The sequence below is a fragment of the Maniola hyperantus genome, chromosome 5, assembly GCF_902806685.2.
Source record: "Maniola hyperantus chromosome 5, iAphHyp1.2, whole genome shotgun sequence".
In the NCBI taxonomy this organism is placed as follows: Eukaryota; Metazoa; Arthropoda; class Insecta; order Lepidoptera; family Nymphalidae; genus Maniola; species Maniola hyperantus.
The window spans coordinates 10,969,584-10,985,582 of NC_048540.1; the positions used below are offsets into that span (position 1 = coordinate 10,969,584).

The 15,999-nt window shown below is 36.4% G+C and overlaps 2 protein-coding genes across 3 annotated transcripts in view; both read right to left on the reverse strand.

The window, feature by feature from the left end:
- Positions 1–2,117: 2,117 nt before the first annotated feature.
- Positions 2,118–8,791, reverse strand: LOC138402406 (tenascin-like). Its single transcript, XM_069498803.1, has 7 exons — positions 8,724–8,791; positions 7,631–7,837; positions 6,714–6,920; positions 5,314–5,505; positions 4,590–4,781; positions 3,376–3,558; positions 2,118–2,356 (listed from the first exon to the last, which is right to left on the reverse strand). Exons 1-7 carry the CDS (start codon positions 8,785–8,787, stop codon positions 2,298–2,300), a joined length of 1,104 nt encoding a protein of 367 aa, XP_069354904.1. The 5' UTR covers positions 8,788–8,791; the 3' UTR covers positions 2,118–2,297.
- Positions 8,792–10,025: 1,234 nt separating this feature from the next.
- LOC117982576 (zonadhesin-like) overlaps positions 10,026–15,999 on the reverse strand; it is a 28,797-nt gene continuing 22,823 nt past the window's right edge. Inside the window, exons 32-36 of one of the 2 annotated variants that reach the window (XM_069498711.1) lie at positions 15,462–15,653; positions 14,568–14,762; positions 13,707–13,901; positions 12,907–13,104; positions 10,026–10,150 (exon numbers count right to left, since the gene is read on the reverse strand). In XM_069498711.1, the coding sequence (XP_069354812.1) occupies positions 10,086–10,150; positions 12,907–13,104; positions 13,707–13,901; positions 14,568–14,762; positions 15,462–15,653 (845 nt within the window). In that variant the 3' untranslated portion in view covers positions 10,026–10,085. Of the gene's footprint in view, positions 10,151–10,848; positions 11,674–12,906; positions 13,105–13,706; positions 13,902–14,567; positions 14,763–15,461; positions 15,654–15,999 lie in introns of those variants that run through there. The other variant, XM_069498710.1, reaches the window with a different exon arrangement.

Genomic DNA, 15,999 nt, shown 5'->3' on the forward strand with positions numbered 1-15,999 from the left:
TTGGACCGCGGCTAGTTTCCACCTCAAAGTGAATTAGAGTTCTGTTATGAAACTGCATGAGAACTGATTTGCCACCTCTTCCAGGTTACTTATTGCTTCCATCTAAATACTGCTTCGTCCCAAATCACAATGGTGAGATTGCAGGCGGTTGACTCGTCATATCATCATGATCAACCCATTACCAGCCTATTACTGAGCGGGTTCTCCTCTCAGAGTGAGGAGGGCTTAGGCCATAGTCTGCCACGTTGGCCCAATGCGTATAGGCAGACTTCACAGACCTTTGAAACCATAGAGAACCCTCAGGAATGCATGTTTTGTCACGATGTTTTACTTTACCGTTAATGCAAGTGATATTTAATTGTTTTAAAAACGGACATAACTCCAAAACCTATACCTATTGAAATTGTTTTTCATCAAAGACATTATTTGAAATTACAATTTATGAAATATTGATATCAAAAAATCAAGCACAGCCAAATTAAGAATTTCTTGAATTTCTATTGAAATAATAAAATCACAAAGATAGCTTAAAGTATCTCGAGTCTATTATTAAAATGAAGCCGGCAAAAGTAATTAATATTTAAAGTAAATTGCTTAAAGTAATCTGCATAGTAGAGTAGGGTACATACGTAGTCATAGCAAGAGAGTTGGTGGCAATTTCAATACGTAAGATTAGGCCATCGTCGTCGCTAAAATTTTTACGTTGAGGAAACGAAGCGAGAAGAAAAGGCAAGATCAAGATCACTGATTGTACGAAAAAAAAAATTGTTCAAAAAGTAGAAACAGTAAACAGTCAGAACAAAGTAAAAACACAATTAATTAATGGTTTGCTTGTTTCTGGTGTTTTTAAATATTAAGTATGTTGATTTGAGTTCATAATAATATGTACGTAAAACAAATTCCAAGGCAACTCAAACGTCAAACTCAAAAATAAAATTATAACTCATTGACAAAGAGACATAGAAGTCCGGAGACGCGATTTATGTGGGACTCTACTTAAGAAACATTACTGGAAAAAATTCCAGACACGAGTCCAGTATTTCATTTTTAGGGTTCCGTAACTGAAGGGTGCCAACGGGACTAGTACTAAGCCTCCTATCCGTATAACAACTTGTCAACAACAAGTTGTCGCTACAACAGCAAATACATAAAAAAAAATTAAAATACCATAAAATAAATAAAAAATAATAGGGTCTTGTACGATGGTACAAAACCTTTTATGTGCGAGTCCAACACGTACTTGACGATTTTTTTTTATTTACTTATTGGTGCAGTATTAAGCCATAAGTTGCCATAAGTTGATTTTAGTGGTTTTGACGCTTCTTTAATTTCAATTTCTGACACGTGAAGTAACGATGTAATTATTTCTGCCGTCAGCTCTGTATCTATTAGCTCTGTTGAAGATCGTAAATGCCTAAGTTATACCTCAATAGCAGGTGGCTCTTTGCCAACTTTATCAGCAGATGCTATTCTGTAGTCAGATAATATTCTGTATTTTAGTATTTGTTGTTATAGCGGCAACAGAAATACATCATCTGAGAAAATTTCTACTGTTTAAGGCAGTGGTCCGACCGCCGGCGAGAAAACGATTAACTATCGGCGATTTTCTCTCCCAAGAAACGCACAATAAATGTACATTCCGTGTAAACGAAAGAGAATATATCAAAAGTTGTTCTCTGACTGTTCACACTGCCGGCGACCACTCGCTTTACTAGTTTTGTCGGTCAGAAGCAGCTTCCAGCTCCAAACTCCTAAAACCCTCATATCCTCTTCACTCCTTCTATCCGCCGACTTCTAGGTCTTCCTTGACCTCTAGAGCTCTCTGGTTTGCAGTCCAACGGGTTTGTAGAATCAGAATTTATTATTTATTGTTGTAAATGTGATACAGTCAAGAGCATACTTTGGATTTGGGACAGGTCCCATGGACAGCACAAATCAAAGCTCAGCTAGGGATTTGGCTCTACTAGAGATCTCATATCTTTTTAACAGTGAAAGGCAAGCATTATGAACTTAATATGAGTCTTGACAACTAAATTTACATAAAATGTTTTATGTGGGATACACTTACACAATAAAATTCGTAGCCGTTTTTTATCAGTCCTTTATTAATTTGCATGTCAACAAAATAAAAAATAAACCAAAACCGTAATTAATATTCATAATACAAATGGCGCTGTATAATTTCAGGATAATATTATAATGCAATCACATGTGCGAGTACCTCTGTCTGCCTAGTGAATATAATTAATACCTTAGTAGTAGGTATCTATTATGAGAAAAAGCTGAAAATTTCACGCTTAACATTTTGACGGAGGAGGTCTAGTAGGACGTTTAACTGGTGGTGATGGTGATTTTTCTGAAACAAAAAATATATTATGTAACATAAGTAAGTAGGTATTATACTCATGAAATGAAATTAATGTATTTATTTCATATAGGACACCACTTATGATAAGGTATGTCAATTTTTATATCTATGTATGTATGTATGTACATAATATGTGTCGAGTGGTGTGTTGGTTATAAGTTCGTATATTACCGTCCTAATGTTACGGATAGTGAAGGTTAAGGGATGATTTTGCATGTCGCGTGCATGGACATAACCGTACCGGATAGTCGTCAACAGTTTTGTGCCCGGACGGGCATGACCATAGAATTTTAGGAATAGGGATGCAGCACTATTAGGTATATCTATTGTTCTATCATTAATTTATAAAAGACGAGGTGCAGCACGGGATGAATTCGTACATAGGTACTATGCTACAATAATTCTTTGACCATGCCAGGTGCTGACCTAACATAAATCTACCCTGATGATCACCTCCTACTCAATAAAACAGACACACCGCTTTAACGGGTCGGTTTAGAAGCCTGAAACTTTGTGCGGGAGTTTCATCTTATTATTTTAGGTAATAGGTATATATATCTCATTTTGAAGCCTCAATAGCTCAACCGGTAAAGGAGTGGACTGAAAACCGAAAGGTCGACGTTTCAAACCCCGCCCGTTGCACTATTGTCGTACCTACTCCTAGCACAAGCCTGACGCTTAGTTTGAGAGGAAAGGGGAATATTAGTCATGTAACATGGCTAATATTCTTATATATTGTATAAAAAAAAATCTATGGGATATAATAAATCATGCGAAAACAAATAAGTTGGTGACTGCTAATGGCATAGGTTAATGTTCAAATATGCTTGCGAAAAATTAACATATCTGGCGATAATATATGGAGTACAATAAATAGGTAAAATGAGCTGATAAACGTGGAAAATATTTAATCTAATCTTGTAATGAAAATTTCAAGTGACTGAATTAAAAACTAAAGCGTGTGAATAAAATAACACGTGGGCCAAAACGACGGAATATTCACTTACCACATTGTTTCCTAGAAACACAAAAGCCGCTTTGATATCTCAAATAGCCATCGAGACATCGACAACCAGCTTGGCATTCTTGATCAGGTGGACACAAAACTGTCCTTGGATCAACGTCGCATCTTTGCGGTGGGCATGGTTTTACGCAAGTATCGTGAACTTCGTTTGGACCACATATGGGTGCTAAAATAAATTTTAAAATAATTTTATTGATAAAGGTAGGCACATACCTACTAATAAGTATCGTTCTTTATCAATACGTTGGTCCATTTCATGCAACAATAATTGTTAAAAAAAAAAAAAAAATATAATTTTAAAATAGGTACCACCTACACAATTTGTACATATTAATTATAACAGTAAAAATGATAGTTTATTTTGAGTTGCAGTAAAAGCAGACAGCTAATCTATCTAGCTGGTGTTTGGCAGTCCCATCCCAAACGTGGCTATGGTACTCCAAGTAATTTCAATTCAAAATATTTATTTCAGTTGAGCCAACATAATATTGTGGTTCCTACGAATACCTATTACGCGCAGTTTTAGAACGCAGCTTCTACTCAGAAGAACCGGCAAAAATCTCAGCAGTTATCTACTCTTTAGAAAAGGAAAAATGTTACAATATTATAGGAAACATATAATTGATCAATGTTGCGTATCATTATAATAACATTAAGGGCAACTTAGTGCAAAACCGAATACATCCATTGAACTTTGTCACAGACTAAATTATCATCATTATCATAATCAACCCATCGCTGGCTCACTACTGAACACGTGTCTCTTCTCAGAATGAGAAGGGTTTTGCCACAGTCCACACACGCTAAGTGCGGATTGGCAGACTTTACACACCTTTGAGAACATTATGGAGAACTCTCAGGCATGCAGGTTTCTTCACGATGTTTTCCTTAACCTTTAAAGCAAGTGATATTTTAATTGCTCAAAACTCACCTAAATGCATAAGTAGATAAACTAAGGATATTTGTTTTGTAGAATAAATTTGCCGTTGCTATCTTATTTATATCCAATGTGACATCGGCACTAGAGCTCGCAGCTAAGACCAACAGGCAGCGCCAAGTACAGAACTACACTTGAAACTATACCGCATTGTTGTTGGATATGCCAGTGGACAGATGCCCGACCTTCCGAATAGGAAGCGGACATCTTAACCACTAGGCGATCACGGACTGAGTAAATTGATAAATAGATATACTAACGACATTTGTTTCGTGGAATACATTTGCCGTTGTTGTTTCTCAAATATCCAACGCGACATCTGCACGCGGGCTCGCAGGTAGGATCATCGGGCAGCGCCAAGCACAGAACTACACTTGGATCTACGCCGCACTGTTCACCCGGACATGCTGGTGGGCAGTCGTCAAATTCTTCGTTGTCTTCACATTGGGCCTCTGGAATCAATATAACATAATCTTCTTCTAAATATCCATAGTACGCGACATTTCGAGATGGCAAGCGGGGTATGAGGCGGGGGGACGCCCCGCACACCCGCATGTCATCTGCGCTATCCCGCACTTGGTAAGCGTGGGGGCTGCGTGGGTGTGCGGGGCGTCCCCACCCCGATTGCCATTTTGAACTGTCGCGAACTATTTCTATTGTTTCTTAATTTTGTAATTACGACTTGTTTATATACTTATGCCTACTTACTTATTTTTATCTACTTACGAATTTAAAAATTCGAGAAAACTGTGTGAGCTTTCTTATGAGGCCCATAGTGAGCAACCATGTCTCAGATCCATAATGTCATCACTGGCAACACGCACTGTTCGAAGACTTTGGTATTCAAGCAATGAGGAATTTCGGACAAGCAGACATCTCGAAGCTTCCTGAACGTTGCCCAGCCGATGATGATGACTTATAAGTTCAGCTAAATAATCGTGCTTGTACAATTTTGGGAATTTCTTAGGAACACCATAAACTTACCTGGGCATTGATTAATAGGGATACACGTTCCGTTATTATTTCTTAAAAATCCTTCTTGACACAGACAGCCAACGGTACAGAACATTGGGTCTATCCTCACGCAAGCAACTGGCTGTCCAAGATCGGAACAGTCTCTACGTTCACATTTTGCTTGGAAACATGAAACTGCTGTTTCATTCTCTGGACATGTCTCTATTAAAAAAAAAATAGAATTAAAATACAATATTTTAAGTTACCAGTTTCGTTGTACTAGTAGGTACCTACCTACCCACATTAATCAACAAGTAATAATTTGATAGATATTGCGTGATGCGTCTTTAAATAGCCCCAAAATGAATTATTAGTTCATAACCACAGTTTAATTTTTTTTTGTGTGATGTAACCACAAATTCACGGTTTTCAGATTTTTCCCCTTAAATGTCTGCTATAAGACCTAACTACCTGCCAAATTTCATGATTCTAGGTCAACTGGTAGTACCCTGTAGGGGTCTTGTCAAAAAAGTGATCCTATAAGGGTTCCGTTTTTTTTACGGTACCACCGCTAAACCTCATTAAACAAATGAAGTAAGTATGTTAAAAAATAAATTAACCAGTCGGTTTTTATCCGAGATGTTATTATAACACACACAATAATTTATAACGGACCAATTAAATAATAATTCATATGGTGCGTAATCCTTTGGTATTAGGTATATTACAACAAATTAAAAGTATATTTTGTAATTAGGTTTTTTACGAAGTTTAACTGATAAGTCATCTAGGTTACAATGAATTATTATTGAGTGTTTTAGGGTTCCCTACCTCAAAAGGAAAAAAGGAACCCTTATAGGATCACTTCGCTCTCTGTCTGTCGTGTCTGTCAAGAAACTTGTACAAGAGTGTACTTCCCGTTGAACTACATAGAATCATTTGGCAGGTAGGTATGTCTTATAGCCCACGGGGAAATATCCGAAAACTGTGAATTTGTGGAAACGAAAAAATAAAAATAAAATGAACACAATACATATACCTAATAATAATTAATTAGTATTTTCAACTTTCAAAGTAAGATTAATCTACTATACCAAGTGGGGTATCATATAAAAGGGTTTACGTGTAGGTAAATTCTAAAACAGATTTTGATTTATTTTTATGCATAATAGATAGTTTTTAATATGTTAATAGTTTTGTTACATTAATAGTTTTGATTTACCGTACAAAAGGCCGAAAAATACGACTATAGGACGGAACCCTCGGTGCGCGAGTCTGATTCGCACTTGGCTGTTTTTTATCTTTAGTGTTAATTGCTTTTTGTGGACAGTAAGTTCCTGGTCAAACACAACGCGCGACGTCAGCTATACCTACATCGCGATGTCTTATTAATTATCATAAACATTATAAGGTACTCTAATGTAACTTACTGCATAAATTCCAAGTAACACAACTGCCATCACTATCTCGATAGAAACCAACGTTACACCGACACGATCCCGGTGGACATCTTGGATCGCCGACTTCCAAAGGTTCGGGACATGCCGTTCTATTGTCCATGACACCACAAGTCCTCGACGGGCACTGAGGTGGACATGCATCGTAATACTCATTTGGCTTGGGACATTTGAGGGCATCTGGTAAAGGTAAATAAATTAATGATCAATCTTATGGCAGATACCTCCAGAGTCTGGAAAACAGTAATATATTCAGACTGGTGTGTCTGGACTCCAGACACAGACCTCAAAATACAGGCCATGCTTGCCAAGGAAGCAAGTTAATTATAAAATGGTGGACATTTGTAATTATAAAATGTTATGTACATTTATATAATGGACATTTATAATCATAAAATGTTGGACATTTGGGCCTAAAGGCTACTGTGGTTATGTGCGCGGTGATAGTGAGAAAACACGAAAACGTTTAAAACGAGATGATTAGTCTTCTTCTTTTCTATCCGTCCGGTACATCCGTTGTAAATGAAACATTGGTGTAGCTCCAGAGTCCAGATCACTCCAGTCAGCCAAGCTCACTCCAGAATTTGCCGAGGTTGACGAAATTTTCCTTCTATTTATTAAACCCTGGCGCCATCTCCACGGACGAGAGAATCACGGCGATAGTCTCGCCGTGTCACAAAATACATACGTGATACAAACTCTATGCGCCTATCTCCACAGGGCGATACTATCGCGGCGATAGTTTGTATCGAATTTTGTGACACGGCGAGACTATCTCCGCGATTCTCTCGTCCGTGGAGATGGTGCCAGGGTTTAATAAACAGAAGGAATTATGTCAAATGGAGGTGGTGGTTCTAATACTGTATACTTAGCTAATAATAAATACTTACTCGGACATTGGCTTGCAAGTATGCACGTTCCATTATCCGCTCTTAAGTAATTTTGTCTACATACGCATCCCCTTTTGCAATGTCTATGACTCATCCTAATGCATTCTATAGGTTCACCTACTTCGGAGCATTTCTGGTAATCACATACACGATTTGCACACGAAGATAAAACTTCATGTTGTCCACAATGAGATTTGTGATGTGGAACTAAAAGACATAAAATTATTGCAAATTAGGTTTAGAGCACAATCCTACAGAGTTCAAAATGAAGCGATATTGCGTCTTTACTACAACTTTATAATAATGACATAAATGACTATCTAAGTTCGTGTGAAGTACAATGAAATAGTCGCGAATGTACCTATAGTACGCGACAGGTCGGTCGAGATAACAAACGGGGTGAGGACGCCTCGCACATCCGTACGGCCTGCGCTAACCCGGTGTGGGCGAACGCGGGCGCTGTGTGGGTTGTCATCTCGACCTGTCGCGTACTACATCTATAACTCCCGCAAATTGCTAATGCGCGTAGCCGCTCTTTTAGTGACGTCAGCACTAGACTGAAGTTTCGAGCTGATGGTATATTTTTATTTCGACTGATGTCAAAATGATGTCGTTTCGATATTAATGAGACATGGTTCCAGCGCAATAGCAATTTGCGGGACTTGTATTTGTTTTTTATCTGTTTCTTTGAAATATGAACCGAGATTTAAAGTTCATTTTTATTTGCATTATTAAAGAAAAGACGCGTCGCGTGCTGTTTTTTATTCCGTAATGTGTCTTGTTTATAAAACGTAGTCAAAATACTTCCAAGATTCAAGCAATCTTTGTGCAAAGTGGTTGAGCCGTCAAAAGGAAACTGATAGAGTTTTAGATTTAGCACGTATTGAGATCAATAAAATATTAAGACATTTCATATAACTTGCAAACATGACCATAACAATTTAATATAAAAATTATAAATAGTTTATAGCTATCCGTGAAACTACTACTTAATTGTAATATAAAGAAAAATTAAAACAAGTAAGTATGTAAAACACAGCTACAATTCACAAACTTTACGATAAGGGAATACATAAAATTATTAAATACTTACTAAGAGCAAATACAGTTCTTGTAACACAAACAAAGATGATAATAGTTGAAAACGACCGAAACATTTTACATGCGAGGACACTGTCTGGTATATTATCAAGAAAACACTCATTTTTATAGCCGTACCGTTTAACGTATGTACCAATTTTCTATAAAGTATTGTTATTGTATTTTATTACAACTTTATAAAGATAATGATTATGTGCATAAAGTAAAACTTCACAACTACCCTTTTAAAATTATCACCACCCACGAACGGTAAATTTATTATTTTAATCTGTATGTATAAAAAGAAAAGCTGACTGGCTGACTGACTGACTGACTGATCTATCAACGCACAGTGTCAAACTGCTGGACGGATTGGGCTGAAATTGGGCATGTATATATGTAGCTATTATGATGTAGACATCCGTTAAAAGAAAGGATTTTTGAAAATTCAACCCCTAAGGGGAAAAATTATTAGGGGTATGATATTTATGTTGTCCACGCGGACAAAATCACGGGCATAAGCTAGTAACATTATATTTTGGCATTTTCATACCTTTCATTTGACACCAATTTTTTTTAAAGTAGGGGACAGTGGGGGTACTGAGTAACACGTTAATTTCTATTAAATCTTAATTATTATTGATGAATAATAACATAATTTATTAATTATGTTATTATAAGAAATGTAATTTGGACTGTTTTTGATTTTTGAATATTAATATTGTTAATTTTATAAAAGAGAATCAGGAAATATTGCGTGGAATGGATCATCAATTAATTATTTGTCTGTCTGACTCAGCATAATCTTAGCCCGACACGACTATAAATTCCGAATCAAAGTTTTTCGTAAGTAAAATCTGAGCAAAGTCAAACAAAGTACGCTCTATAGATCTCACCCTAAGATGAAGTCAACAACACCCCATTTGCCAAATTCCTCTCGATAGCGATAACTCTACATTGAAACATTAATACACACAAACATAAAAACACGTTAACCTTCCCTTGCGTTGCTGGAATGTGAAAAACAAAATTAGCATATTCATGTGGAAACTACGATATCAAGAAAATTTTGATGCAGTTGGTGTAAGTATTCTTGTAATCAGCAAGTGTTTATACATACGTTAATATATTTCATTGACCCTAAAATGAATCATCGCATAATTAAGGTCTGACACACAAAGCGCATAATGGCACACTCCATTGTTTTCTATGGCACACTCTTTGCTCGATCGTTGGGCACATAAAAGGCACCATCATCATTGGCAACCAATATAGGTACAGTACATCCACTGCTGGACATAATAAGTCTCTTGTAGGGTCTTTATAATTTCTAAATTTCTGGTTTGGTCTGCTGGGAGGCTTCGGCCGTGGCTACTTACCACCCTACCGGCAAAGCCGTGCCGCCAAGCGATTTAGCGTTCCGGTAAGATGCCGTGTACACTGTACAAACCAAAAGAGGCATGGGTTTAATAAAAACCTTCCAAGTGTGAGTCAGATTCGCACACCGAGGGTTCCGTACTCGGATATTTTTTTCAACATTTTTCACGATAAATAAAAAACTATTATGCATAAAAATAATTAAAAATCTGTTTTAGAATATATAGGTAAAGCCCTTTCATTGATACCCCACTTGGTATAATAATCTTACTTTGAAAATTGAAAATACTAATTATTTGTTCATTAACACTTTTAATTTTTTTGTGTATGATCACCACAAAACCACGGTTTTCGGATTTATTCCTTTGCTTGTGCTATAAGACCTACCTATTTTAGCGTAATTACCGTAAGTGATTTCCATTATAAATAATATCTTATTATAAGGACCCCGGATGGGTTCGAAACTAGTCGGGCTAACGTCGACTAAACACGTGAGTACAGCTGGGACAGATATTATTTATAAAGACCTACCTACTTGCCGAATTTTATGATTCTAGGTCAACGGGAAATACCTTATAGGTTTTCGTGACAGACACGACAGACAGCGAAGTGATCCTATAAGGGTTCCTTTATTCCTTTTGGAGGTATGGAACCCTAAAAACTACGGCCATATTGTTACTAGTTGTTGTACGATGTATGCAATTACTTACGTATTTACTTCATCTCACCTTATCAATAAATAAAAAGGTAATCAAATGAAAATGCGTCGTCATTTAATTTTGAAAACTGTTTATTTTTTTAATTTTAGCACTAAAATTAATAGAAAACGGTTGTACGTCGTTGACAATTTTGATTTCAGAATAATATTTTGTATCTTTAATTCGGTTGGTGTGCTTATTTTTTTACCTTGCGCTTTACTGCAATCATCTCTACATAGTATAATATAAAGGCGCTTCCCGCTGTCTGTATGTATGAACGCATAGATCTTTTAAACTACGCAACGGATTTTAATGCGGTTTTCACCAATAGATAGAGTGATTCAAGAGGAAGGTTTATAGGTATAGTTTAATATTGGTTTGTGTTAATTTATTGAAATATGACGACATTTAAACAAAATGTCGGAAGAAATCAAGCTTTCATCGAAAATTAACAAATATTATAAGAAAAAAGTAGGATAAACTCAAAAACTACTCAACTGATTTTAAAAATTCTTTCACCTATAGAAAGCTACATTATTAGCAAGCACTGACACCACATTAGTATCTACATTGCACCCATGCGAAGCAGGGGCGGGTCGCTAGTAATAAATAATATAATGATTCAGAGTAGGTAGCAAATAATGATTCAGTATGAGGTAGAGCATGCCTGTCTAGAAAACGCCTATTCACTCTTCCTTATTTATTATCTACTACTTAGTTATGGTCCTGCATATAATCCACAAAAGATTGGAGTTTATTTGTATACTTAATATAAAGTAAATAAATTGATGGTCTGCTCTAAATATGATGTTGTCCACAGGTACAGCAACTGCTAATGCACGTTGCCTTGTTCAAATTCCTCCAATTAATTACTCGTATTATTGTTATCTGTAAAAAGATAAAAGAATGACTGAAATGTGTGTTTAGGGCTACTTGCCCGCGGGGTAAAAAGGAGCCCTATCAAAACATTAGTGTCGTAAGAGTTCTCACAAAACATCATTTTTAGGGTTTCGTATCTCAAGAGGAATAAAGGAACCTTTATATTCACTTTGTTGTCTGTCTGTCTGTCCGTCTTTTCCGTCGTGTCTGTCAAGAAAACCTACTTCCCGTTGACCTATAATCGTGAAATTTGGCAGATAGGTAGGTCTTATAGCACAAATAAAAGAAAAATCCGAAAGCCGTGAATTTGTGGTTACGTTACGAAAAAAAAAATTAAAATTTGTTCTAAAATAATTAGTTTACTAAATCACGTATAATGTTCTAAATAAAGGTGTTAGGTATAGGTATCTTGTACGATGGTACGGAACTCTTCGTGTGCGAGCCAGACTCACACTTGACCGGTTTTTATTGGTTATGGCGCTGTATAAATTCCACCTGCATCCAAGCGTAACTGTAACATTGTAATTGGATGCCCTACGGGAATATCAACTTCCGCGGCAGTTCTAACTTCTATGACAAGTATTATTATTTTCCTAGGGCGTCTTCTGACTCGGGAATAGTTAATCCTAAAAGAAGGCTCCAACCTCTTTGTGTTAATGTAAACTCAAGTTATCTCTATATGTAAAAATGAATTGCTGAATGTGTTGCTGATCGCAAATCTCGAGAACAGCTGAACCAATTTCGCTAATTCTTTTTTCATAATATTCCTTGAAGTACGGGGATGGTTCTTACGGAGAGAAAAATTTAAAAAATTCCTGAAAAAGAATCGACTGTCAGGCGGTACGAAGTTCGCTGGGGAAGCTAGTTTGAAATATTTTTTTTTCCTACGACATCAGTCTGCGAAAAATTGGTACTCCCATAAGGCGGGAAATTATTCATGCTACTGATGTCTGCAGCTGAGTGAAGTCTGAGCTGGTAAGCCAGTAATATTACTAGTAATATAGTATATAATATATATATAAGTAACTAGTAATATGAAAATATTTATTTAACAAAACAGTTTTGTCAATTTTAACATAGTCTGCAGATGGTATCCACACCTGTGTCGTGGGTTTCTGAATCGCATTAACAATAAACAATGTAACCGGTAAATTGACGCACGGTTCTAAGTTCACTAAACTTAGGTATCTTAAATATGTTAACGTATAAATTAGGTGTTTTATATAAGTTATGTTCACTTACCACATTGATCCATTGGAATACACTTGTTAAGGTTGTTTCTCAAATAGTTGTCAATACAGCGGCAACCAGGCTTACACTGTGGATCGCCTGGTTTTGGATTTGGTGCACACAAACTTACTCTCGGATCGAAATCGCACCGTTGTGGTGGACATATTGGCGGACAATAGTCATAAACTTCATTAGTCCCACATGTTGGAGCTTAAAGGTGAAAAATAGGCAATTTTAACAATAAAACATAAATTCAAAAATAGGTTTTCGAATATTCATATTTTTAGGGTTCCTCAAATCAAAAACGGAACCCTTATAGGATCACTTTGTTGTCTGTCTGTCTGTCTGTCAAAAAAACCTACAGCGTACTTCCCGTTGACCTAGAATCATGAAATTTGGCAGGTAGGTAGGTCTTATAGCAGACATTTGGGGAAAAATCTAAAAACCGTATATTTGTGGCTACATCACATAAAAAAATTAAATTGTGGTCATGAACTAATAATTAGTATTTTTAATTTTCGAAGTAAGATAACTATATCAAGTGGGGGTATCATATGAAAGGTCTTCACCTGTGCATTCTAAAACAGATTTTTATTTATTATTAAATAAATAAACAAAAAAAAATCTTTTTTATTCAAATAAACTTTTACAAGTACTTTCGAATAGTCGGGTGCATCTACCATTATTGCATCATAGTTTTTGAATTATCGTGCAAAATGTCGCAAAAATACGACTGTAGTACGGAACCCTCGGTGTGCGAGCCTGACTCGCACTTGGCCGGTTTTTTTATAATATCGTTAATATCGTCTTACTTGGGCACTGTTTAGCAGGAATGCAAATTCCGTCATCCGTTCGGAGTAGTCCGTTTTTGCAACGACATCCTTCTCTGCAACCTCCCTCAATTAAGTCTATACAAATTATTCCCGGCTGAGAACAATTCCATCTGCCACAACCACCGTTCACACAGCTGTCGAATACTTCATCAGCTCCACAAACAACAGGTTTTGCTGTAAAGTAAGATGATGTTTGTGATATTAGTGTTGTCTAATTGGGAAAATCGAAGAATCTCAAATTTTAATGTTTAGTCTTTGCTTAACATGGTGGCCATCATGTTAGGTTTATTAGTCCCGCAAATTGCTATTGCGCTGGAACTATGTCTCATTAACATTGAAATGACGTCATTTTGACGTATATTTAAGTAAAAATATACCATCAGCTCGAAACTTCAGTCTAGTGCTAACGTCACTAAAAAGGCGGCCACCCACATTAGCAATTTGTGGGACTTATACTAGCTCTGTGGTAGGTACATGTGAAATGTGAATTGGTTTGTCGAATTCAATGGTAAAAACAGATGGATATTTCAAACAAATTGGGTGACTGTAACATTTCCCCGGGTATGTTTTTATCAATCCAAACTTCCATACTAATCCATACTAATATTATAAATGCGTAAGTGTATCTGTCTGTCTGTCTGTCTGCTAGCTTTTCACAGCCCATCCGTTTAACCGATTTTGGTACAGAGATAGCTTGCATCCCGTTAAAGGACAAAGGCTACTTTTTATCCCGAAAAATCAAACAGTTCCCACGGGATTTTTAAAAAACCTCAATCTACGTAGGCGAAGCCGCGGTCATCATCTTCTAAAGAATAAAGGATGCTGTTTACAATTACTTACGGCATTTGTTTTTTGGGACACAAACGCCGTGGTTATTTCTATAGTAACCGTCAGCACATCGGCAACTAGGTTTACATTCTGGATCGCCGGGTTTTGGAGGAGCTCTACATCTGTATGCTCTTCCCAAGGCATCACAAGTTCTAGGTGGACATGTCGCCGGGCATTCATCGAAGACTTCATTTTTTCCACAGATTGCTAAAATATAATTTAAATATTAGAACCCTCGTAGCTTAAGGTTTCAGTTCGCGTAAAAATTATAAGCACTATATTATTATCATCATCTCACAAAATAATGCAACAACCGACCGACCATCTTTTGATGGTTTATATATATATATATATATATATATAAACCATCAAAAGATGGTCGGTCGGTTTTACACTTATATATATATATATATATATATATATATATAAAAGTGTAATTTATTACCTATTTTAAATAAACTTTTTTGACTTTGACTTCGAATACAATTTTTTCCTGGTACTGTGGTCTTATTAGTGGGAGGTCCCGGGTTCGATTCCCGACCGGGGTTTGGAATTTTATAATTTCTGGGATGGTCTGGTGAGAGGCTTCAGCCGTGGCTAGTTACCACCCTACCAGCAAAGCCGTACCGCCAAGCGATTTAGCATTCCAGTACGATGCCGCGTAGAAACCAAAGGGGCATGGGTTTAATAAAAACTGCCATACCCCTTCCAGGTTAGCCCGCTCCCATCTTAGACTGCGTCACCACTTACTACCATTACAGTCAAGGGCTAACTTATATCTGAATAAAAAAATACATAATATTCCGTATCTATCATTAAAGTCTCTAAAACATTTTAGAAACAAAATTATAATGAGCAAGCGGATAAATATAAACAAAAACATCTAAGTCATCATTCTTTACTTACGTTGTGGACATTCCGATATAAGTACGCAAGTGTTATTGCTATCACGAGCGTATCCTTCTTCACAATAGCACTTTGGATTGCATACAACGTTGATAATGGGACAGTTAGCTTGGCTTTGGTTCGCCAAGGTAGAACAAACGTTATCACAAGCTCCACCACAAGAAAAGTATTCATTAGGTCCAGTGCATTTCACTGCAAAAAATATATTTGTTATTTTTCTTAACTACTAACTAAGGACCCTCTCAGGCGTTAAAAGAGAACCAGGGAAAGGAAAACAGTTTTAACCAAATAATTAATTTGGCTGATAATAAAGTACCTACATAATATATTTACTCAATATAACGTCAGTAAAAAGAACCTTGCACCATTTTTTAAATTAATTATTTTTGAATCCAATATTGTTGTTTAAAATAAATATGCAGTCGAAAAATTTTTATAGTCCACATGGTGCACTTTAAAAGTTACTATTGTACATATTACATAAACTCATAATTTAGTAAGCAGAACCAATTATACTGTAGAGAGCCAGTTTTTTTTG

Coding starts and splice junctions, on each gene's coding strand:
- LOC138402406 (XM_069498803.1), bottom strand. CDS start 8,787: ATGTTTCGGTCGTTTTCAACTATTATCATCTTTGTTTGTGTTACAAGA. Junction 5,506..6,713: donor TGTTACTTGGAATTTATGCA/GTAAGTTACATT, acceptor TTTTTTTAATAG/AGACATGTCCAGAGAATGAA. Junction 4,782..5,313: donor CCCTATTAATCAATGCCCAG/GTAAGTTTATGG, acceptor TATTGATTCCAG/AGGCCCAATGTGAAGACAAC.